We start from the raw sequence: 24,568 nt of genomic DNA, 5'->3' as shown, positions 1-24,568 counted from the left end.
CCAAATTCTTTTCTCTTCCTCCTGCAAAAATATGAAACTCAGCTGCAGTACTTGTATCTCTTTACATGAAAGCTTTTACAAAAGGATTATGGGCAGGCTGTTTTCCTCCTTTTACATGGGAATTAGGTGCCTAAGTGACTTCTGGGGGATATGGTCTTGAAAGCTTGAGAACTCCACCCTGAGTTGGAGCAGAAATATATTGGAAGCATCTGATAATTTTAGTACTCAGGCATAACCCAAAGTTTTGTCCTGCTAATATAATCCATCTTCTGTTACTATAAGGACCAGTCGAATTTCCTTAGTAACAAATACCCTTTCTCCACTCCCAGAAAGCTTAGACTTATTTGCAACATTCAGAACCAAGGAAACTTCAGATGTCCCAACGCTGTAGTATCAAAATCTCTATGTAACTTGTTCCAGGACCACAGTGTTCAGTCCCACTGCACCATCAGGCTGCTTAATAAGATCCATGAGTCTTTTTCCAAAAGAGTAAAGTATATAATAAGCCATAAATCTGATCTTCTTTTTTATGCCGAAGGAAAAATGTATAAAAAAAGAATAGTGGTGATCTCATTATTCCTATTGTTTTTTCATTGATGGATTAGAGCAAAGCTTTTGCCACCAGAACAAGCTCTGTCAGAAGAGGTAGGCATCTCAGCTGTGAACTGTGACCATGCAACAATGTTTGTTAAGAGTTTTCTTCTAGCCAGCTTATATGGGCAAACTCTGCTACTTCTTGGAATGTTCTTATTAATAACTAAAACGCATGTTAGTTCTTTAATTGACCATGGATTAAGCTCTCAGCTGTCATCTTGCTGACCAGACTGAACAGCAGGGAGATGTCTGGGTGCAGGTGAAGAATGCCCTTTGTTGGGAGATGCCAATGTCTCTTTTGAAGGAGACCAAGAGGCTCTATTTCTTATATGTTTCTGTAACTGCCTTGCAGCTGTATCTAGTGAGATTCGTGGACTCCAACCCCAGCTTCGCTTTTAACAGCAGAATTATTTCTGACTTCTGCTGCTCATAACTCCATTTTTCCCTCCTCAGGGGTAACTGTGTGTGGAAACCTCTAATGCTGGGCTTCTAAAAGCTGATAGCCCCAGCATGACTGCAGGGTTATTGCTTTGCATCTGGCTGTGTATTTCTGCTGTGGAAAAAAGAGAACCTATAGGCTCTAATGTTGTAGAGTAGCCCAGCCTGAGTGAGATGTTTCAGCTGAGCCTTGGTCCTTGATTATCAAGGGTATGAGATATCATTGTGTCTCCAGGTGCACCAGACTTGGAGCCAAAGAGTGTGAGGCCTCTCTTGCCGGCCCATATCACTTCAGGCAAATGTGGTGCTCCCTCTTGTGTGGTCTCTATACCTGTCTCTCCTTGTTTGAACTCTTCCCTGGGGTTCCGGTGGGCAGGATCCCAGATAATATTGCCTCCTGAAGACAGTGTCCTGAGATAGATGAATGAATGTGTTTGGTTTTGCATGTGCAAATTTCTCAGCACATTCACAGCCATAGAAGTAGATACCAAGTTCATGTTCCCAGCTTTCCCAGACATCTACCCTTTAGATACAAATGCTGAAAGAGCTGAGTCTGATGTCACTGCAGCTAATTGGCCCACCTGTTCTCACTTGGTTTTTCTGTCAGTGCAGGATAGCTCTGTAGATAGCACAAACAATTCACCATAGGTATTGACAGCAATACAGGCATATCTGGATGAAATTCTAGGTACTATGCTACCTGGGAAACTACATTTCATATTCTGTTGTGGCCAAGGTTGTAGCTGGACAGTGAAAAAGAGAGGAATTTGCTAACTAGGAAGCAAATTGAAGTTTTCTAGGGGCTTAAACAGTTTACAGGATACTCCATTTTAATTGATATAAACCCTTCCAGCAAGGAGGCAGAAGGGGATTTACCAAGCTTGGAAATAATTAAAATCATGCTAAAACTTCCCTAACAGGTACTAAATGTGACATAGTGTGTGGTCTCCCTGACAGGGTTGCCTTTCCCTGTAAATGGGAAAGTGCAACATCAGATGTTTCAATGCATGCACATAGATAAACAATTCTTTTATGGCATATTAAGAACAGTTTGGTTTATAGCTTTTTAGATGCATCTTAAAATCTTGTTCTATAATGACTTTAGCAGAGCTGTCCAATTTTCAAGATGTGCTTCTAAAGCAGGATGAGTTTTGTACCTGTTTTTTATTAACTATATTACAAGCTAAAAATAAATCAAGTTGCAGACAGCTGACAGCAATGTGGACCCTCAATGTGTTTCATTAAAAATAATAATAATTCTTGGGAGCATGGAGGCAGAGATAAAGCTCTTATTGTCTCCTGGAAGCTGTTTGGCTTGTCTGGGAGAGGAAAGTAACCTGACAGTCTTTGAAATTTATTGATATTCATTAAGATCACTGGACTTTGAATGGAGCTTTAGTTAATTATGAACTTTAACCCCATGTTTCAGTTTGAACCTGGACAAAATACATGGCTTTGTCATGCCCTGCAGCTTACTGGCAGAGAAGTTTTCTGGTAGCGTGTTTGAAAGGATCCTGGGGTTTTATGTCAAAAGTTGACAACTGCAAGTGCTGAATTACAGTTAGGGTGGTCTAATTTTTTTTTTTTTAAATCGGCATAGAGATGTAGTGATTCTCTCTAATTTCTTTTTTACTCACTCTTTTTTAATCTGAGTGCCTTTGTGAAGAATGGACTCAAACTGACTTGGGAGATAAACTTTTGATAGAGGAATTCATAGGACCTCTGCAGGAGTGCAAGCCAGTTACTGAGCACAGGTTGAGGGCCAGTACTTTGAAAGAAGCAATATAAAAAAATATAGTCTGGCCAAAGCTAGACAAAGGAAAAGAGGAGAACACTGGGATTTTTTTAATCTTTACTGTGTAAGCCTATGCTGCTACTGAAATTCATTTAACCAAGAGTTATATTTCACTGAAGTCTGTCTATTCAAATAATGCTGCTATTTAGCAGTCAGAACTAAAAAGGCAATAAACTACATGCTATAAACATGTCGTACCTCCTAATAAATTTGAAGACAATTTCTGTGCCGCAATTTAATCAAACTGGTTTTGGTGAACATCTGCAAACACATGTTTTTTTGCTTTGGATAGAAAAAAGCCTCTAAAAAATCTGAAGTAGAGTTTTGATAGCTGTTTTTGATAACTGACTAGAATGTTTCTGGAGACTGGAAAAGAAAGCCTTCTGCAAATGATTTTGACCAATATCTAGGCAAGGATGAGAGAGCAAAGGAGGGAAAAAATAAAAAAAGGAACACAAAACAAAACCACAAACCAAACACTGGAAAGGAAAAGGTGGAGTTCTAATTTCTAATTATTTTTGAAGTGCTGCTCAGTGGTCTGAACTCCCCTGTCCAGGTTTGGGTTGGCATAAATTGTAATTTGTTTCCTGTCATTAAAATTTAACTTCCAATGTGCAGTAAATTAAAAAAAAAAAAAAGGCAATAAAATATAATGGCCAGACTAGAGGCTTAGGTGTTTGCAAACATGTTGCTCTATAGCTTTTCCTCTCTAAAAGCCTGACCACAAAGTTTGACTGCTGTGTATTGACCATTGCCTTGATATTTGGAAACATATGAAAATAGATAACAGTATTTTACAAGGAATTTATTTTAAAAAAACTGAGGAGGAAAGCTTAGATTCTTTGATTTATCACCATTACAATAAACACCGAATTCTGCGCTAAAACTCAGTGAGCAAACAGGGTGCTGTTTATTGTCCATGTCTTAAATATTGTGGCTGCTTCACCTACTGCTACAGGTAAGTTTGCTGCATGTAGTGCTTATTTGTTACTACAAGTATCAAAGACACTGAGGTGATATTTAGAAGTTCAAAAGGATTAAAACCTTCTAAAGATGGGGGGCATTTTCAACATTTGGTCACACCTGTGTACAGTGGTGTGGTGTCCCAGTGGTTCAGGAGAGGTTCTTTGTTAGAACCTTCACTTGTGAAGCATCCTGGACCAACCCTGCTCCTGCAGGTGACCACGCTCCTGGTTCCTGAAGTCAAGTGGGGAATTCCTCCCCCTCCCTCACCCCCCATTCTGTTTGTGCTGGCCCAGGTCTTCAGGGAGAGCCAGCAGTACATACGGTTCCTGTTAGCTGAGAAAACAGAAACATCTGGGAAAGACATGAATGACTTACTGACTCAGTTCAGCAGCAGGGAAGTCTCTTACAGTCCATTCTGGGCAGAGAGATCCTCTCTATTATGTGCTGAACCAGGGAGCAAATGCACATAAAATCACATAATATACAGTTCAAAACAGCAGGAGGTGGGCAGTAATGGCTGTCTTATATGGCCTTTCCCTCTTTCTGCCTCTGGGTTTGCCTCCTAAAGAAAGTGAAGGGAAGGCTTTTCTCATCCAGTGAGAATGAGGGACAGTGCTTAGGAAGAGTACTTCCTAGGGACAGCAGTGAGTTTCCCAGGGTGATGCCCATAAAGGTTTAACTTCAAGAGGGAAGGAAATTGAACCAGTGGTGAACATATTATTTGCTATGTGTTTACTGTAAAATGCCTATAGTCTTGTGGGTAGTTATTATTATTAATGTGGAGATAGAATGACTAGATTGGTTCCAGGAGGTCCTGTTTGATCAGTGTGTTAGACCAGATGAACTTCCAAAGGTTCCTTCCCATCTTGACCAGTTTGTGGTTCTGTGATGTCAGGTAATTAAATTTATTTAGACTCTGCAACATGACCTGGCTAAATCAGTGTGGCTGATTTCCTCAATTCCTAAGGAAATGTGTTCCACCAGTGTAGTAGTATTGCTTTTTTTCCTAATCTAACTGCCCCACCAAAGATGTTCAGAGCTTAAAATGTCTGTTTCTAAGCAGGACATACATAAATATAGGTATTTAGCATATGGCAAGTAGTAAGGGAGGGACACAGCACACCAATAACCTGCGTGGTAGGTGTTTGATATAAACATATTGTCTGTGCTCTCTCCTCAGGGGAGACAAAAGGGCAGATGAGATGAAATGCCCTCTGCAGGTGCATGTGTGTGCCATCAGTTAGAACCTGTGGCCCCTAGGGTACCCTGGGGAGCTGTTGTACCTGCGGGTGGGACAAATTAGCATTAGCAGCTGCTTACATTCTTTTTCCTCGTTTTCATTCTCCTCTATGGGATCAAACATTTCTTTCTATTTTCTCTGGCCTGTTATTTCTTCTTCTCTGATGTGTTCTCCTTCTCACTTCTCAACTGCCCTGATTTTCCCTATATTTGTTCCTCCATGCATACAGAATATTCTTTGCTATTGACCCTGAAGAACTATTGCTTCTGTTAGCATATGATCAAGCTTTGCTGGATTTCCCCAGAAGGCAGAAGGTGCCTTTATTAGAAAAATAAATACATAAGGCTTGAGTTCAGTGAAATAACTGTCTTTTACCGCCTAAAGTTATGTGTATTTCAGGGAAATATTTGAAGAAAAGAGATAGATGACAAATCCTCAGAAACAAACTTGTTCAAAATTACATGAAGACTTTGATTGTATATGAATGTAAGGATGCAAGAAGCTGTGCTAACTGGATCTTTGCTAGGGAAAATGTTAGGGCTCTAATGACAATCTAGTCTGGTGGTTATGAAGAGTGCTAAAGAGGTCCAGTCACTTCATTAACTGTCTTTCCATAAGCCCTAGGAGAAAGCATCTGTCCTCTTGAGAGCTAAAGTTGTCTTTGGTGTCCAGTCCTCATGCATCTCTTCTGCTTTCATGATTTCAACCGTTCAGACAATTGATGGAGCGTGTATTTATTCCAAGAACTTCCCTAAGATTTTCTATTCTGCTGTGCAGTTTTATGGCTTTATATCCAATAAAAACTACTGTATGTGCTTAACTCTGGGAACAGGCTAGAGCTATTTACTCAGGCAGAAAAGTATTGTATTAGGGTAAGAGATTGCTTGTGCAGATAAGAAAGGAATCTTGTTGGCCTTAAGTAAGGCATGAGGATATTTGAATAGTATTCTATAGTGAATACATTATGAGACTAATGTTTTGAATTCAGTCTCTGCTGATGATTTCAAGGAAATTAGTACCTGATCCTTCAAATGCAGAGGACAATATTGTCAGTGTGCTGTAGATCTCTGTGCACAGATGCTAAATATCATAGTCTTAATGCTATCAGGAGTAGGTTGTTGGTTTTTTTTTTTTGTACAAGGTTTCAATTCAAGTATAATGTTACTGGAGGATCTGCCTTGTAATTCTGTGGGAACCTTCTTAGTTTAAATATTTATCTGCTGCAGATTTTTTTCTTCCTCTCCTTTATGGGAGTTCATCCTTGTTTAATTTTATTAAATATTATTTGTGGTGTTTCTGACCAAAACCCCATTGACTGATCTGCCCTCAGCTGTCTGTGGCACCGGTGCTCCTCATACACTTGGAAGATCAGGCTAGACAGGATGTTAGGCATGTGAGAAAAAGAATACTTATCTGGAGAAAGCTGGTGGAAAACACTTCTCTTTTGTTTCTGTGCCACCTGGAAGGGTTACCCAGAAAGCTTCCCTGCAGGGCATATTTTTCTGGAGTGTAGGTACAGCTCTTTCTCACCTCTGCCAGAAACAGAGGGATGAACATAGTTATGTCTTGGAACAAGTTGAAGCATGACACTGTCCCAGCAGCTATACACATGAATGAAGGGAAGGAAAATGAGCTTTGTTACAATGAGACGAAGGTTCAGTTAGGAATCTCATTTTTTCATTAGGGTAATTATTGTGAAGTTGAGTGTAATTTCTGGTGGCACCTTCTTCTTTTTTTGTTTCTTTTTTTTTTTTTTTTAATTTGAATTGAGTTATTTAAATTTCCTGAACCACAAAAGATTAATAGCCTCACAATTTATGATTTTTCTCTGTAGAGTGAAAAAGTATAATTAAAAAGAAGATATACAGTTGGATTAAATTTTTGAACTGCACCTTGGAAAATTTTCACAGAATACAAAGCATAAAAGAAGGTTGGGGTATTGTTTCACGTTATTCTGCAGATGATAGCAAAGCATACTTGCTTAGTGAAGTCAAGCTTTGTCTTAAACCTTGCTTTTGTACTGGGAACAAGGTGTCTCACTCCACATCTCCGCTTCTGTTATGATGAGTAGAATAGTCCAAATAAGTGGGGGGTGTACTGTTATTTTTAGCACAGAAAGTGTGATTATATGAAGTCCCATTTGTTATCATGAGAGGATTAGAAGCCTGTTTCTGCATGATAACAGTTATGCTCTTACCAGAGCTCAGGCTGGGAGAAGGGAGATTGTGGAAATAAAATCTAGTTTTATAGAGCTGCCCTTGCCAACAAAAGGAGCCGTCACTGAAAACATACCAATAATAGCAGAGATGGAACCCAGTTCTGGAGCATCCTGCAAAATACATGCTATTCCTTCCTTATGGTGTATTGAGCAAGCCTAGATACAGCTGAAGATGTAACTGTGTAGCATGGGAATAGCTGACTGATGCAAACCTCTTCCTGCTCAGCTTGCTCGAATAAATGACACTGAACTGCTCTGAATGGACCCTCTAGATCAGAAGTGTTTCTGTCTGGTGTAGTGTCTGCTTCTTCTACCACTCTCTCTGAATGTCAAGAGGAAAATTCCTCCAAAAGGTATTCAGGCTGTTGCAGCTGTGCTCCTCCCTGTTGTTCACAGATACTGGGGATGCTAAAATGAGGAGAATGACAGACTATCTATGACTTTCTGTTGTAGACTGGTTTTGTTTGCAAATCCTGCAGCCTGTATGGGACAGCCCAATCCTCACGTTTAGTTCCTCAGCTCTTGTTTCTATGTTTGCAATGTAAAATCACCACCTCTTTTTTCCTGGAAATCAAAGACCCTCTGCAGTTTCTTCCTAGCTGGAATCTTCCTATGCTCTAGACACATATTTTCCTCTGCCAACTCTCAGCCACGCCAGCAAATGACTCCTATGTAGCTCTGCAGTTGATTTCATGAACTGTCAATGAGCCCCCCATGCATCTGCTCTCTTCCCTGCCTCTGCTCATGTCCAGTTGAAATGCCTCAGCATCCTGTATCTTCTGAGTTCACTGTATTGATGGATCAGTGTCCCCAAACATGCAGCACAGATCAAGAGTGTGGGGAGCTGAGGGACTCTTTTGATTTGGTTAGCTCTAGCTCTATGCTTTCAGGCTGGAAAAAGATCTGCTGTATTGAAGGACAGGGCAACACAAATCAAGCAAAGAGTTTTCTGGTTTGTGGAGCTGTGTGAAAAGTTGGCAAAAAATCTGAAAGGAGGGCTATCAAAGAATTGACTGCAACTATCTTAAATGCTCTAAGTTATTTGTGCCTAACACTGAGTTTGCTTTTACCTGAAAGTTTAGAGACTTGGCCTGGTCTGAGTACAAGGGGCTGAAACATGGAAAAAGTCAGCTGCAAAAAGGCAGGATGGTAAACAACAAAGAAGATGTTGAAATTTGAATCCCCGTGTCCATGTTGTGATGTATACCAAAATAACAACACCTTTCAGAATCCAATCTTTATCCATGAAAAAAGCCACATCTGCCTTCAGTGTTATCCCAAGCTGAATTTATGTGGGCATATGAGAGATCCGAGTAAAATTTAACTAAGTTGAAGATGCAGCAAAGGCAAATACTAACTGTTTGCTTTTCATGGCTAATTCCTCAACTTTCTTCAGGTAAAATGTGAGTTCTCAATTGCCTAGTCTCTGATTGCTCTGCCTGGATAATCTGAAACAACTTCCTACAGACAGACCTATGCATCATTGCCTGCCACTCACAAAAACACACTGGGTCTGTTGCAAAACTAATAGGAATTTGTCGTGAATTTACATTCAGTTGCATTGTGCTGTGACTAGGCTGGTACACACAGATCCTAGACAGATAACCTCCCACACACACACCTTTGTAGCAGTGCTTATTTCTCAAGTTTTGATGAGCCTTGTCCTTTATTGTTACATTATTGTTATGTATTCAGCAGCTCTGAACTGACTCCTGCTGAAGCCAGCAGGTTTCTATTAGGATCACAAGGAATGTAGTGGTACAGTTGACTAGTATAAACATATTCAGTATCAACTCTGCTAGCTCAGCCTACTTGCTTCCTCTCCTTGTTAGTTAGTGGGGTGGTCTGACTGCTACTGATTTTCCAAGAACTATATGCTTATCGTAAGTTCTCCCTGAGTTTCCTGTTTCGGGGTTTTGTGGGCTTTTTCGCTTGTTTTGGTGGTTGTTTTGGTTTTTTTAATCCCTTACCTCAACCTGAATGAAGGATGTTACTAAACTTCTGTGAGATGGACCAAGCATGTGTGCACACATACACAGAGGAAGCAAACGTGAGATGACATTTGGCTTTCCTGACCCATTGAAATCACTACAACCTGAATGTAAAGGCTTTTAAAGGAAAAATCTTGACTTGAATACAGCTGCTTCAGTACTCTGTGCTTTTTTTCATGAAGAAAGAACAACATGTATTTGTCTCGTATTGCTGTGATGACACCCAGTCACAGGTTGGCGAGGGAGGTAGTTGTTCTTGGCTTTTACCCAGGGAGGACACCTGCTCTGAATCAATGCTGCCCCACTGGTCAGCCCCAGACAGGTATGCACTGCATGGGGTATCTCTGGACACTACACCTACTCCACAGGCCCTTAGCTATTTCTAGGAGGTCTTTATAGGTTGAATTCCACTTGTGCTCCTTCTAATTTCACCAACTCGACCTGAACTTGGGATCCTGCCCGCTTAGGGAGAAACTACAGCTGAAAATATCCCAAATCAGGAGGAAACTACTGGTCATCAGTCTGCCCAGTCTTCTGTCCCACCCCAGCTCTTTTCCCCTTCCTTGGGGCTTGGGAAAATGTGAAGGTCATTTCTAAGATGGCTCTGAAGTAAGGAGGCTTGTGTAGCAGACTGAGAAAAGACAACAAAGGAGTGGGAGGATGGGAGAGCTGCTGCATCATGAAGAAATGTTTTATATATGCAATAACAGCCACCCTTCACCACAGCTTTGCTTTCATTTTGTGAGAGACTGCTCTGCAAGTGTACATTAAGGCCTGTTTGGCCTGAGATTTCGGTTCCTGACACTTCTGACTATACACCAAGGCTAAAAGAGCACAAATTGGTGCCAAGGACCAAGGTGGGGATCCAGTGGCAGGAGTATATAGATGCCAGCACTAGGTATAGGATGGGAAAAGAGAAAGGAAAACCAGTCTGTGGGCTCAAAAATAGAGGAGGTGGAAGTCAACTGAAATGCCAGAGGGAAGAACATAGCATAGGAGATTGTGCAGGCTGAGGAGAGATTAACAGGTATTAGAACAAAGCAAAAGACATGGAGAGAATTCAGATCAATGCTGAGGTGAGCAGCAAGGAGCATGACAAAGTTAAGCACAGAGGGCAAGGTATGAATAAGCAGGCAGACCTGAGAAGCTGTAAGGGCAGCATGGAGAAAAACCTTAAAATCCAGAAATGGGAAGAGGGTGCTAAGTATATCAACAAATATCTAAAATAATAATACTTTCCAAATCAGAAATAAAAATTTTGTTTAATTTGATGTTAGAAAGCCATACATAAACTAAGCAATGGTAGTGTAAGAATAATTTTATTTAGTATTTTGGTAACACAATGATACATCTCAGAATGACCATAGAAGTTAGCTCACTAAACTGCATACATTCTAAATAGGTGCTACTAAATTTGAGTATCTTCACAGATTACAAAAGGCATTTATTTGACCAACAGCTATATAGTGCATAACCCCCTGACTGACATGAGCAGTGTGTATGGATGTTGCATTAGTAGCCAATGCAAAGTTAAAGCTTTTGGAAGAGTATCAAATTGTAAAAGCTGTTTTTACTAAAATATGAATTTGTGATCCTTGCATTAGAATAACTATTCATTTGTAGGTTACATCCTTTTTTTTTTTTTAATATCAATACTTACAAAGGTACAAGAGAAATTGTCTTGCTAGCATTTGATCTAATGTAGATCTCCATAGGAAAATCCTAAGTATCTTATAAAGCTTTTCACAGGTATAGGCTAAGTTCTGGGATATCATAAACTTGTACATAATTTAGAAAAACACCTGAGGTTACTCCTTGTATATGTAGCAGAAAGCTTTTTTTAACTAAAAAAAAAAAAGATGATAGATGCCATATGAAGTCAGAGACTTTAAGCAGGGACATTACTCTGTGGGGTTACAGAGCAGTACTTTTAGGCTTGATTCAGGTTTTTAAAATCAGTAGTGAAGCTAAGATCTTGATTGTGTCATTAACCTAGCTCTTCCCAATGTTAGTATGAGTTCAGTCACTGCTGCCAACGTGACTAAGACTGGCCATCTATTAAAAGACACAGTGCAAATCCTTACTTGCTTAGCAGAGCTACTTTACTGTGTAGCATTGTACCCTTATTTTTCTAGCTCTACTAATACCTTATTTAGTACTCAGCTGAACATAGCAAGTCACGTGAGGTACTCTCATTTCAGATTGATTTCATATGTAATTGAAGGTGATTTGCAATGCCTGCCCAACACTTTTCAAATCAGGCATATACATTGGATTGTTTGCTTTTTAGAGAAATATGTGCAGCTTTGTGTATACAAATATTAGCCAGAGGTTTAAGGCTATAAAGTTTCACACGTTTTTTACTTTCAAATAATAGCTTAGGTGGTTTTTTAAAATTTTATGAACTTTGCCTCACTAATATTTTAAAAGTACTCTTTCTTCAGTTAATGGGTACATTAATTAGGACATGTAATGCTACATTTCCTTCTGAGACTTTGTTCCAAGCAAAGTGTACTAAAAGTACACAGTTAATTTTCAGATATACCATTTAACTAAACCTACTAGAATGACTAGTGAACACGGGTTTTATTTGCTGTATGCTTTACTTGAGACTTGTGGTATGAATGTTTGAATATAAACCCCCCATATTCTCACCTCTAAATACCTTGGCCGATGTGGTTTTTGCTGGACTTACTTATGTGCTTATTATGTGATACTCTTTCCTAGATAAATAAAAAGTTCAACTATACCTTTATCAATCTAATTCAAATATCTATTTTGTTCATGAACATGCTAATGAACATATTAGCATATGATTTGTATCTCACTTGCCATTCAGTGGCATAGAAATTCTGATCTTTCAAAACTTAATGAAAAGTTACTGTAGTAGGACATTCTGTTCATGTTCATATAAAACATAAATTTTATTTTCAACTGTGCTTATAAGGAAGGCTTTTATTTTTTTAGTCATTTATGTAAACACTTTGGAATGCTGAAGGCTAGACTTTACATTGTCATTTTACCAAAAATCACTTGGACACTTATTATTGAGGCATTAATGGACATCCCAGCAGTCACAACACAGGAGCATGGCAGTTTCCAGTAGAGGGAATTCAGAGGCAGGCTGCAGTGTTCTAAACAACCCTTTTTTTAATAAGAAATTTCACTTTGGGATGGGAGTCACTGAAGGCAAACCTAGAGTTAAGGCATAGCACATGGAGAAATAGCAAGGATTGTAGAGAGAGTTCCTGGAGGCGCTCCAACCAGTCAGTAGATAAAAAGCACTTTACAATGGCAACTTCTGTGAACAAGCTAGAAGAGAAAAGGTTTACTTTCAAATTGCATATGTTTTATTATTTAATATATTAAATTGTTCCCCTGGCTCTCCTTCTAGAACTAAAAAGAGGACTGAATTATACCTTGTGCAGCTTTCCTTCCTGCTCTTACAACTTCTAATATTGGCTATGTTCCAAAAAGATCACCAGAACAAAATGTAAGTCATATAAGTCTAAAAAGAGAAAGAGAGATTATCTGTAGATGCAAGGTTTATTGTTTAGGCATTTGCTGACAGCTGATTTTCATTGGCTACTTTCTCTGCTTGCAGTCTTTGGACAGCCTGATCAAGCAAATCCATAGTATCTCTTAGTGTAACATTCAAGGTAAATGGCTTAGGTTTAATGGTCAGCCCATAGGTAAAGTCCATTTTAGGGTCCTCATTTGGATTAGCAGTAAAATTGCACTGATGCACCAGTATAGAGGTAAAGAGAAAGAGCTGCACCTTGGATAACTCCTCTCCAATACACCGACGTTTTCCTAACGAGAAAATCATCACACTACTAGTAAGATCTTTATTGATGAATCCATTCTCATCCAGGAATCTTGTTGGATCAAAATCCTCAGGGTTGGACCATTTTGCTGGATCATGATTCACTGACCACTGATTTACAAAAATGACAGTGTCCTTGGGAATGAGGTAGCCCATTATGAAGGTGTTGGTCGTGGTGGCATGTGGGATAGTAACAGGCACAAAACTGCTGAAACGCATGGATTCGTACAAGAAAGCCATGATGTAGGGCAAGTGAGGCTGATCTTCAACACATGGCAGGCGGTCTCTTCCGACAATCCTATCCACTTCTTCTTGCATTTTAGCCTGCACTTTTGGATACCTGTCATTTAAAGCAAGATGTGTCTATGTACATAACATGTTCAAAGGATTTTCTTACAAATAATTCTCGCTGTAAACATTTTTCGCAGAACTTAACCCCTGCCCTAAATAATGAAGTTTGAACAAAGTTTAAATATATTACAGGAACATGCAGACCTCAATGGAAAACTTTGAGAGAAAAATCCAAACTTCCCATCCAGTGGTGTAATTTCAGATTTGCTCAGTTTTCACTTTAATATCACACGTAACTGATTCTCAACATAAAAAGTGAACCTAACCTAAAGTGTGCTTAAACTGAATATTCTGATCCAATTTTGAAAATTCATTCTAAAACTAAAATTACCCGTGTCTTCTAAGTATTGCGTTTTGAATGGGTATGAGAGTTTTGTTTTCCAGCTCTTTATGTGACTTTTAAAAGTTAACATGGAGTTTGATATTACTAGACATATTGCATACATATGATAACCTGTGGGTTTTTAAACTGAAAAAAAAAAATCCCAATTGTTAAATTGTCAAAATGGCTTTATGAACATCCCACTTTAAGTTTGAGTACACTTTTTTCTAATTAATATCAAATATATTTTCGTTATAATATATTTTAAGAAGACTGTCTTGAAATCTGGACAGTTTGGAAGACTACACAGTGACCAAACAAGATCAAAATGTTAATACATCTTCTGCTTGTCTAAAAGCATGCACTCCTCCCAGGAGCCTTTATTTGCTTTAAGTATACAAGTTTGGCTTCTCCATCCTTGCCTTTTCCTCCTGCAGCAGATCTGCATGTTAAATGCTGGGCAAACATAAGAAATGGGGAGAAACCCAAAAGTTATGTGAACACTGGGCATCACACCCTTAGCTTGAAGTCAAACATTTGCTTGTTTTTCATGAAGCGACTGAGTAGATAATGTTTGCACAAGCCCACAAATTATGCAGGTGATGAAAAAAAAAAAAAAAAAGCCAGTCTCGTGGCGCCTTCTATTAAACCACGTCCCCTAGCAGAGTTTTCCCCCTGGAAGTGCTGGTGCCAGGGCAGTGCACCCGCCGGCTGCCCAAGGGGTCTGCCTTCCCCAGTCACGCAAGGGCAAGGAAGGCACACGCAATGGCAGATCAACATAATAGCGGGTTTTGTAAACCGGTGCACGAACTCTTTATCGTGCTTAATCAGTTGTTATCCTGTTCCTATGATCTCCTTGATCTTGACCTGGTAAAATCTGTTACTTTCGGGTTTTATTCGGCTGCCTTTCTGCCAACCTCGCTTTATGCCCGACGGCCTGAATAGGGTGGGTTTGTGTCGGATTTTTTTTTTTTTTTATATTTTCTTATCTCTTTCTGGCAAGTTTCCCAGAGCTTCCGTGTTAGTTAATCGGGAGTCGCTAAGGCACTGGCACCGCACGGACTGGCGCTGCCCGGTCCCGCAGACCCTCGACCCGCCGGCAGGTCCCCGGCGGCATCGCGATCCCGGTGCTGCCCAGACCAGATGGTCCAGGCGCTGGCTCGGGCCGACCGCTCCCGCCTCAGGAGCCTTCCCAGGGGAACAGTTTAAGCGGGGCTCCCCCGGGACTGCCGGGCGGTCGCACCGCGACGCCCCAGACGGGCTCCCGTGTCCCTCCCAAGGGTAGGTGGGGCGCCCCGCTGTGGTGCCACCCCCGCCAGCACCTACCTGATGAGAAAGATGAGGAGCCACTGCAGGGCCGTGGAGAGGGTGTCCTGGCTGGCGCCGAAGATGTCGGTGACGGTGGCGGGCACGTGCTCCAGCTGCAGCCGCGGCTGCTCCCGCTGCAGGTGGATGAAGGCGTCCATCATGTCGCGGGGGGCGGCCCCCGGGCGCAGGCTGCGCTGGTGCTGCAGGAACTTGCCGCGGACGAAGCCGTAAAAGTCGCGGTTGAGGTCTCGGAAGGCGCGGTAGGCGGCGCGGATGGGGCTGGGGAAGCGCTGGAGCCAGGGCAGCGCGTCCACCAGGCTGCCGGCGCCCACCGCTCGCCCGAACTGCTCGTTGCGCCCCACGATGCGCAGGAACTCGCCGTCGCCGTGGCTGTAGCGGCGGCCGAAGCACAGGGCGCTCATCACGTTGGCCACGGCCACCACCAGGACGCGCGAGGGGTCGAGGAAGGCGCCGCCGGCGCTGCCGCGCACCAGCAGCGCCACCAGAGCCCGCGCCTCGCCCACCAGGTGCCGCTCGAGCAGGCGGCGGGTGGCGGGGCTGCCCGTGGAGAAGGCGCGCACCGTGGCGTGCGCCGCCCGCCGGTGCAGCTTCCACAGCTCCGAGTAGCCGCCGAAGGCCAGGCTGAGCCCGCCCGACACCAGCTGGAAGGACGGGAAGGGCGGGCGGCCGGCGAAGGCGGCCCCCTGGCGGACGAGGGCCTGGCGGATGGCGCGCTCCCCGTTCAGCACCACCACGGGCCAGCGCCCCAGGCGCAGCTGGAACACGGCGCCGTAGGTGCTGGCCAGGCGGGCGAAGGAGAGGTGCGGAGCGCTGCCTAGCTGCGCGGCGTTGCCGATCAGGGGCCAGGGGAAAGGGCCTGGCGGCGCCCGGCTCTGGCCCTGCCGCCGGCGCTGCTGCTGCTGCAGGAGGAACTTGCCCAGTTGGATGGCGGCGAGCAGGCAGAGCAGAAGCAGGAGGGACCTTTGCAAGGGGGGGATGCTGCCCAGGGCTTCCCCGAGCCTTTCGAGGGCCATGCTGCAAGGGAAGGGGAAAGGTCAGCGGGCAGCGTCCCCGCAGGAGGGCTGGGAGGCTTCCCGTCGCCCGCGGGCAAGGGGAAGCCCCGACGGGGCGCGCTGGCGTGGCGGAGGGGAGCGCCGGCAGCCGTCCAGGTGCTCGGAGTTGAGCTGCGTCCTCGCTGTGAGCTCCTCGTGTGCCTAAAGCCCGCCCAGATCTTGTGCGAAAAACAAGGGATAATCGATAACGAAGTGGCAAGCGCTCAATAAGGGATCGAAGTCGTATTTGGCGGCGAGGCCGCTACTCTCTCCCCCCCGCCACCCCGGACAGGGAAAGTTCGCAGCGAGAGATCCAACAGGTCACAGCTGAGAGAGGCAGAGAGAAAGGCAGGAGGATGCTCTCGCCTGCCGAGCCTCCGCAGACGCGGGCAGGCGCTGCACATGGCTCCCCCCGGCGAAAGAACCACTGTGAGAAACGGGTTACCCGCCCTGCCGTCGGAGCTTCTCTCTGCTCCGGAGAGGAAACCTCCGCAGCGGTCACGGAGCCCACTCCATCCCGAGCCCTTACCTCCTCCCGGACCTTCGTGCCCGTCGCGGCAGCGCAGGCTGGCGGTCGGCCGCCCCGGGGATGGGCTGCGGAGGGTGCCTGAGACTCGGCGTGGCAGCGCTGACTGGTCCCGCTTCCCATCCCCGTGCCCGGGGACCGCCCGCTCCTACCGTTTGCTCCAGCCTTTCAGAAGCAGCGCGGGGAAGAAGGAGTGAAATAAACGGCCACCTCGGGCTCCTGTAGCAGAACTGACCTGTTGCACGCTGCTTCCATTGGAGACCTTGGGGAGGATGGAGAGGAGCTGGGCAGCCGGCGGCAGCCCCGGGACGAGAGTGGCGACGGCGGCGTTCAGATCCAAGCCTTTGGGAAATTCATTAGGAGCCCCGGTACCTGTCACCCGGAGCTTGGCAGGTCACGTGCAGGCAAATGCCAATTGCACCCCATCCCAGCGCAGAGTTATTATCACCTTCCCAGCGTTTTAACCCTCCGGAGCTCGTCCCACCGGCAGCCACCGCCCGGTGCAGCCCCGGGGGCCGGGTGCGAGCGGGGCTGCTGCCGCCCCCTCCCTCTCTCCCTCCCGCCCGCCTGCTGGGCTGCGGGGAACGGGACGGGGCCAGCCCAACCCGCTGCAGGGAGCGAAGGCGAGCAGCTCAGAGGGCGCGGGGGGGACGGCCCGCTGCTCCCAGACTGAGCCGGAGCCGAAGCCGCCGCCTCTGGGCGTCTGGCATTGGCACTCCCGGTTTTAAACCCGCCGGCATCCGCGGTGCGGTGCGGTGCGGGCGGGACGCGGGCGGCCCCACTGGCAAATCGCCGCTGCCTGGCCCGTCCCCTGGCTTGAGGGGTCGTAGCTATTTGCCAGCTGCCCTTGGGCCTTAGCCAAGTGGAGCGGCTGAGTCGCGGACGCTTTTATGGCCGGGGCCAAAAGTTTTAGCGGAGGAGGTGCCGGGAGGGGAGCGGGGTGGCGGGCGGGCTTGCAGCCCTCGCTGTCGGGAGGCGAAGTCTCGGCTGCATCTTAGGGGCTGAGGAAGCCGGAGAGCTTCCCCTCCTCCGCCTGTCGCCTCCCCGTTGCGTGCGGAGTTAGCATTGCGTGAGCCGGGGCTGGAAAGCCTCCAGCCATCTCCTCCCCGGGCCCCTACCCCTCCTCGCAATACCTGACACCGGCTCGAGGAGAATGAGGCTGGGAAGCGCCGGGCAGCTCGCCCCCCGACCGGCCCCGCTGCCCTCCGGCCTCGCCCCCGCCCTGCACTCGCTGCTCTCCCACTTACTGCGCTTTTTCACTCTTAAATCTGGCGCCTCCGCCCGAACCGGGAGGGCTGGCGAGAGGCGAGCCGGTGAGGCGCTCCAAACCCCCCCGGGCCTTTCGGCGCCCCGGGGGAGCCGGGCTGTAAAACCCCCAGACATCAAGGAAATTGTTCCCCGAGAAGTCAGAATGCTCTTGCTTTGTTGGCGTCATTTTTGCATTATCAAGAAAAAAACCTGAAAATACAACATTTATTTCAACTGCTTTACAGTCACATCATGAGAAGAAAATATGATGTTTTGGTAGCATTTAGGGATTAGACAAAATTAGATGCTGGGAGTCAGCCCAGCTCAGTGTGTGAACCCAGTCCTGGACAGGCTGCTACTGCTTCTGTCTTAGCTAAGTGTAATCCTGGCTGTTGTCACCATCCCAGGCTCTTCCAGTCGGCGATACTACCTCTTGCTCAGACTAGCATCGGCCATATCTCTCTGTGTGCCTTGGAGCTTCTTCTTGTCATTGGCAAGTGACAGGTGTCAAAACCACTTTTTCTGAGCAGTGATAGAAAAAGTGAGCTTCCCTCTTCCCAGCCCTACCTCTGGGGTGAACTGGAAGGATCCTGCAGACATCTCAGCACATAGTCCAGTGTCAGAGAGGAGCAAAGACAGATCCATCTCTACGGCACTAAGGCTAAGGCAAACTTGGAGAGATACTTGGCTGTTTAAACTTATCAGAAGGTTTAAAGCAAATTTCACAACCTATAACCACTCACCTGTGGAAAAGTGTCCTGTCCCACTGTGATGGCCTCCTTCATCTCTCCTATGTCAAAGAAGAGACATGGGCTTCTCCTGGCAAAGAGTGTTCTGGGCACTGGAACTGATCCAAGGTAAGGAATACCTTGGATCAGTTACCTGAGCTCTAGACTATAGTGCTGGGCGTTTGCCATTGCTAGCAGGGAAATTTGCCCCTGTCATGGTGATGTGGTAATAAGTTGCCTAAACTCCAGGCATTGCAAGTGTTGTTAGTAAGTCCCTAAATCCTTTCTTCGGTTCAGCAATTGAACTAGTTGTATTGCAGGGGATTGCTTCCTGGCTGCTAGCAGGCAGTACAGAGAAAGGAACGTATTTCCACTATCACGGACCTGCAAACTCACAGTTTAAGGCATGAGCCCAGGAATTCTAATTTCTGATACTTTTTTTTTTTAATGCTGTAAGAAAATATTAACTATTTTTTGTTTCACTTCTCTTTCGTCTTCAGGAGTTCTGTAACTATTAGACAGGAAAGAGAGAAAACCTATTTTAGATATTTTCTTCTATGGTGACAGTACCACCTGATCCCCCTCTACAATTTATGGTTTTAACTTACTATTGCTTTTATTACAACCTGAGTATTATTTTGACTGTACACAGTTCATCCAGTTTTCTAGGGTCTGATTCCATGTGACCTTGCTTAGTCCCTTGCAATCAAGCATAGCTTGAGTGAAGTGTTTTATCACACCAATGAACTAGTGTACAAAAATTAAGGCAATGGCTGATTTGGATCTTGGTCTCTGCCATGTTCCGCAAATTGCCCTCCTGCCTACCTCTTTATTTATTCTTCTCACCTCTTTTGTTCATAGAAGTACAGAAGTTCAGAACTGCTCTTAAAGAATGCATATTCTTTTTTTCTCAGTTCTGGGGACTTAATTGAGATGCAGGTCCTACTGAAGCCAGTCCCAAATTCCTGAGTCAGTTAGTTTTGTTAGGCACTGAAGACTGAATCACTGAAAATGTATGCACCTAAAATGAATTATTTCTGAGGTCTAGAAAACCCTACTTGATGTAATATAGGGAAGAGAAAAGGAGTTGAAGGGCTACAAGTGAGTGAGTTTGGGATTAAGGGAAAGGAATTCAAACTTCATCTCTTAAAAATCTTGATTGATTTGATAGGAATGACAGATGTAGGGGGCTGGCAGAGTTTATGGGGGCATCAGTACCTCTGTGGCTCTGAATGAAGGTGCTTTGTGTATGTGGACAAGAGTCCTTGTGGAGGTAAAGGTTTGATAAAGGAGGATGAATTGCACAACCCAGAGAGTCTTCATTTGCCCTTTGAGAGGAAATTTTTGTCTCTACCACAGTCCTCCCTTTTCCAAGAAAACTCCTCAACACATAAGAGACTTTTACAAGTGTTAAGAATTACTTACCTAAATAAGGCTTTGAAGATAAATCTCAGTTTTGCTTCTAACTATGGCAGCCCTTGTCTTTGCTTTTGGATGCTGGTAAGATGCTCATAAGTCCTCATGAGCAGCAACTGGAATTTCTCAAAAACTTCACCTTATTCTGTTTTCTTTTCTTACCTCTTCCTTTTGCAGCTTTCCATGGAGAGCCCTCCCACACTAGATTTCTCTATCTCTTTTCCATACCTGGGACTGTGGGTCTTTTCTTCCTCTCTCTTAATTTTACAAAATCTTGAGGTGGATTATTTGACAGTTGAGCAATGTTTTCTCCTGGGATTGCTTCAGTGTAGAGCTTGTACAAATTGTTTACCATTTGTAGAGTGGTCCAAGCCATTCTTCAATAAATAATCCTTGGCAGTATTGTTACTGATTGTCTGTTTTTAAGTGTTGCACAATGCTATATAAGATGAAGAAACAAGTGGCATAACTGTAAAACACGAATCACTTGGAGACCTAGCCAAGTGCAATATCCTATTGTTTCAGGCTGCTTAAAATTGTACTGACGTACTTAGGCACCTCTAGAGTTCAACTCTTGTCTCGATAATACTGCTTTAAGTCAGGAAAATCACCACTAAAACAAGCAGATTACAATCAGAATCAGAACCTGTAAGCCTCTGTGTTTACAACAGCTTGCTCAGACTATGTTTATGTGGCAATCCAGCATGATGCAGAGTTACCATCATCCTTCAAATAGTTTCAGATCCCAGAGAAGAAGGTCTGCACTCAGTCCAGCCACAGTACCACCTCAGAGCAGCTGACTCCACAGTCACCATCTGTGCTTGCTACTCTGCACCATTTACATGTCCCTGCTTCCTCGAGCTTAGCTACAGGGTACTGAATTGCTCAGTGTTAAAACTAACCTGAGATGGGGATACCAGAAGGGTAGATGCTAACGAGGTCGTGTCTGATGCAGGTTCCTGGTTTTGCTCAGTTTGGCAGCTTTTCTGTCCTGCCAAGCATGATGTGTAAGCAAAACAGAAGTAACCACATCCTCGGTGCTACCCAGAGCATCAGGCATACATAGGAGCTGGCCGCAGCTCCACGATTCAGGGTTATTTATTTAGGCCACTCACTGTGGCCTAAAATAAAGCATCTGTGGTATGTTTTTTAAAGCATATGTATTTGTGGTTACATATCACATTCTTAACCTTCATTAACTTGCAGCTTTCTTGGGACTTTCACTCTTCCCTGCATTCCTACTGACTTCTCAGCTTTTATTTTCAATTCTGCCTAGCTATTCAAAAGCCTAAATTGGGCTTCTAATTCTGAGCCAAATTCCCCCAGCTGCTGTGGGAAGGCAAGGAACCTTCCAGAACTTGCTGGGGCTCAGCTCAGCGCTAGACTGAATTGCACCCTCTCCATCTGTTTGCATTTTCCATGTTACTTACAAATTAAAGGCATATATTGTGTTCTGCTTCCATACAGGCAACACACAGGTATGATTACAGAAATGAGAACATAGCAATACACTTAATTCAGGTATCAAATTTGATTGTGAGACTTTTGGTTTTGCATTCCCAAATTCCTGTCGTATTTTTCCCAAAGCTTGCTGTCTTTTCTTGACAGTATTAGATGAAACTGCATAGCTAAGTCTTTCTTAGAGCTGACAGTTTCGTGTCTACCTTTTGAGAAGCCTTTTTAAACTGCCTTCTGCCATGAGGCAAAAAAGCAAAATCTAATTTACACATTGCTCTTAAAATATTCTGAAAGAAGTACTCTGAAGAAGACGGATTAAATAACATTTAGGAAAGTTTAAACACTGCTCAAGGTGTGCATTATTTTATCTGTCCTCGACATGTGACGTGTGGACAAACTGCTTTGCCTGCTCACTGTCTCTTTAGCAAAGGGACTCCCTGGGCAGCTCTGAATCCTCACACTGTTTCTGAGGCTTGCAGAACCAAGAGTTATGTTGCCAAAGTCCATCTTTATACTGAACTATAGAAATCTTTTAGCCTGTATGATGCACTGGGTCACTCCAGAGCTTTAAAATAATAACATTGCTTGGGGCCAATATTGTTATCATGTTAACAAGTAGTATATTTCTCCTTTGTTTTCCAGACTTTGTTGGTGTAGTTTTAGTAGTGTGGTACAAAGTTTGTAGTGCAATTGCTTTATTAACTCTTAAGATTTTAGTATTTGCCATTTTAGAAAATGCCAGTGTGCTTGCATGCTCAGAGGAGTGATGGACGCTAGTTCAAAACAGTCCTGGGCTACAACTGAAAGCAAAGCGTGCCTCACTCACAGGCAGAAGCATATTCTGTAGGAGTGGAGGTTTTGAAGATTTGCCTGTGAAGTTCCACAAAGTCTTTACTGTGCAAATACAGTTTTTCAGCATTTGGACATTTGTCCAAATTTGAGTGAATTATCAATGGAAGAGCAAAAGGCACAAATGTGGGAGAAAAGACATTATCTAGACAAATGTCAAATGTCAAGTTCTCGCTTTAGAGCTTGAGGCTACAAAGCTTGTCAAAGAAGGACCCTCATAATGTTTTAACATGAACACTTATTTTCCTTGTTCTTATGAATGCATTCAACTGGTTTGGGAGTGAACAATTCTAAAGATAACAATGTAAAATATGGTTTTTTGTTGGGATAGAAAATTTCAGACCAGATGATTAAGGTTTGGCAAAGTTATAAGTAATGGGGTACCCAGAATTTCCAGCTAAAGGAACTCTGTGCAAGTAGACATTTGCAGAGAGTTGACTCTTCTGCACAGAGTGAGAAGATAGAAAAGCACACACAGATGGACTGAAGAAACTTAAAGTTCTTTGATGAGAACATGGGTTTTCCTATCTTGTGTGCTAGGTGTCCTAGCCATTGATTATCCCAACCTATAAATGTTCAGCTCACCGCTTCCCAATTTTCCATGACACACATATTGGTAATTTGAGTTCTTCAATTTGTATTGTGTGTGCACCATTCTTCAGTGCCTTGACAGCAGAACAACCAGTCAAAATGTTAAAACAGGCAACACAATTTGAATCTAATACCCTCTAAGTAAATCCAAGTTAAATTTCAGAATTCTCCTTGCTTCAGAGAATAAACCTGGCTATGTAGTGGGGGATGCATGTCTGATCTAGGTAAGGGAGCTGCACATAGATGTAAGTTCCCTGCTATGATATTTCCCATCTTGCTACTGGTTCTTGGACTGGGCTGCAGACATCTAAGAGTAGTTCAGAAAGTGATGCCAGGAGTCTAGTATAGTGTGTGTACACACACATACACACACACGGAGTCATATATATATATGTGTATATATATATATATATATATACACATACACTTTCTCTTTTGAAGTCAAACTAGCAGGTCTTGGCTAGCTGTGTTCATGCATGCTGTGTTTTCATGGTACTGGCAGTATATGTCTCTATTTTGTGCTTCTATTCTAACTTGTGAAAAGTCTGCTCTGCTTGCCTGCACATTCACATGGATACATCAAACTTGCTTATTAGGCATGGACTCCATAGGGCCTAAGCTAAGTTTTTCTTCAGAAGATTGAAATTTTATAATGGGAAATTTTCAGTGTTTAAAAAAATTATTATATTTTTCAGGTGCTCTGAGAGAGGAGGTGGTACTGGCAAAAAACTGATAGTTGAGATGGCAGCTGAACTAAACAGGAGTGCAAAAATTTGTCCATCATGAGGACCTTCCCTAGATTTTAATCATGAAGAGACACGCCTTTAGCTGGGATTTCCCAAAGGAGATTCATGTTACGGACCTCATAAATTTCATGTCAGTCAAGGAGTTGCTTGTAAATGTCACCCCTTAGATAGCCCTGCTCAAATGAGTCAGGAAACATGCTCATTCCCTGCCCCCTCCCCCAGCCCCCCCACTCTCCCTCGCATTACTGCAGGTCAATAAAATGTTGAATCATATTTGTGAAGAAGCTGCAGAGTGATAGATCATCCATCAGGAACAGTGGTTATGCTACACTGTCTTGACTGAAGTATCCTATCAGGTGCAAATGCAGGAATCTGAATCAGGACCTTTTGTGATTTGGCTGCTTATGTTCAGCTGAGGAAACATTTGCAAATCCCTCTGTAGCAAGGCATTTTTGGCTTCCTCTGCTCTGTTGTGCAAGGGTTTGGTGTATTTGCCTCCAGCAGTAACTGCATTTCAGAGGCAAATGAAATGACTCAAATTCTAGGGACTGGGATGTATGCAGGTAATACTGTAACCTATAGAATTATTCATACTCTTCCCTGGGGTATGGGAAATGGGAGTTATTTGTTTGCACAGTTTTTAATTTGAGAAAGACTTGGAGAATGTATATTCATACCAGTGTAACAAGGGAAACTCCCTTTGAAGTATCTGTGGTCAATGATGGAAATTTGAACTTAGGAGAATTTTAGAGTATTCTGTGTAAGGGCTGCAATCTTGATCAAGATGGTTGACTTGTTCTGTAAGACAAATAATAACAATAAAGATTTCCTCTAGCCCTCAGTAAATTTTACTGGGAGAGAAAATGGTCTTGACACATACAGATTGCTCCTAGCATGTGGAAGCA

At 43.8% G+C, this 24,568-nt stretch overlaps 2 protein-coding genes across 3 annotated transcripts in view; one reads left to right on the top strand and one right to left on the bottom strand.

Annotated features, from left to right (window-relative positions):
- Positions 1–9,922: 9,922 nt before the first annotated feature.
- On the bottom strand, positions 9,923–17,535 carry LOC127469112 (cytochrome P450 1B1). 2 transcript variants are annotated; one of them, XM_051783067.1, is made up of 3 exons: positions 16,863–17,535; positions 15,068–16,084; positions 9,923–13,408 (listed from the first exon to the last, which is right to left on the bottom strand). In XM_051783067.1, exons 1-3 carry the CDS (start codon positions 16,880–16,882, stop codon positions 12,796–12,798), a joined length of 1,650 nt encoding a protein of 549 aa, XP_051639027.1. In that variant the 5' UTR covers positions 16,883–17,535; the 3' UTR covers positions 9,923–12,795. The 2 variants fall into 2 exon arrangements, with proteins under 2 accessions (XP_051639027.1, XP_051639028.1); XM_051783068.1 differs by lacking the exon at positions 16,863–17,535 and adding an exon at positions 16,631–16,705.
- LOC127469345 (uncharacterized) overlaps positions 17,036–24,568 on the top strand; it is a 69,531-nt gene continuing 61,998 nt past the window's right edge. The window contains exon 1 of the mRNA XM_051783507.1: positions 17,036–17,372. Coding sequence (XP_051639467.1) covers positions 17,036–17,372 — 337 coding nt within the window. The remainder of the gene's footprint in view (positions 17,373–24,568) is intronic.

This window comes from Manacus candei, unplaced genomic scaffold, assembly GCF_025592945.1.
Source record: "Manacus candei isolate 608988 ecotype Guabito, Panama unplaced genomic scaffold, ASM2559294v1 h1tg000017l, whole genome shotgun sequence".
Taxonomy (NCBI): domain Eukaryota; kingdom Metazoa; phylum Chordata; class Aves; order Passeriformes; family Pipridae; genus Manacus; species Manacus candei.
This window is presented reverse-complemented; position numbering and strand designations above follow the sequence as displayed.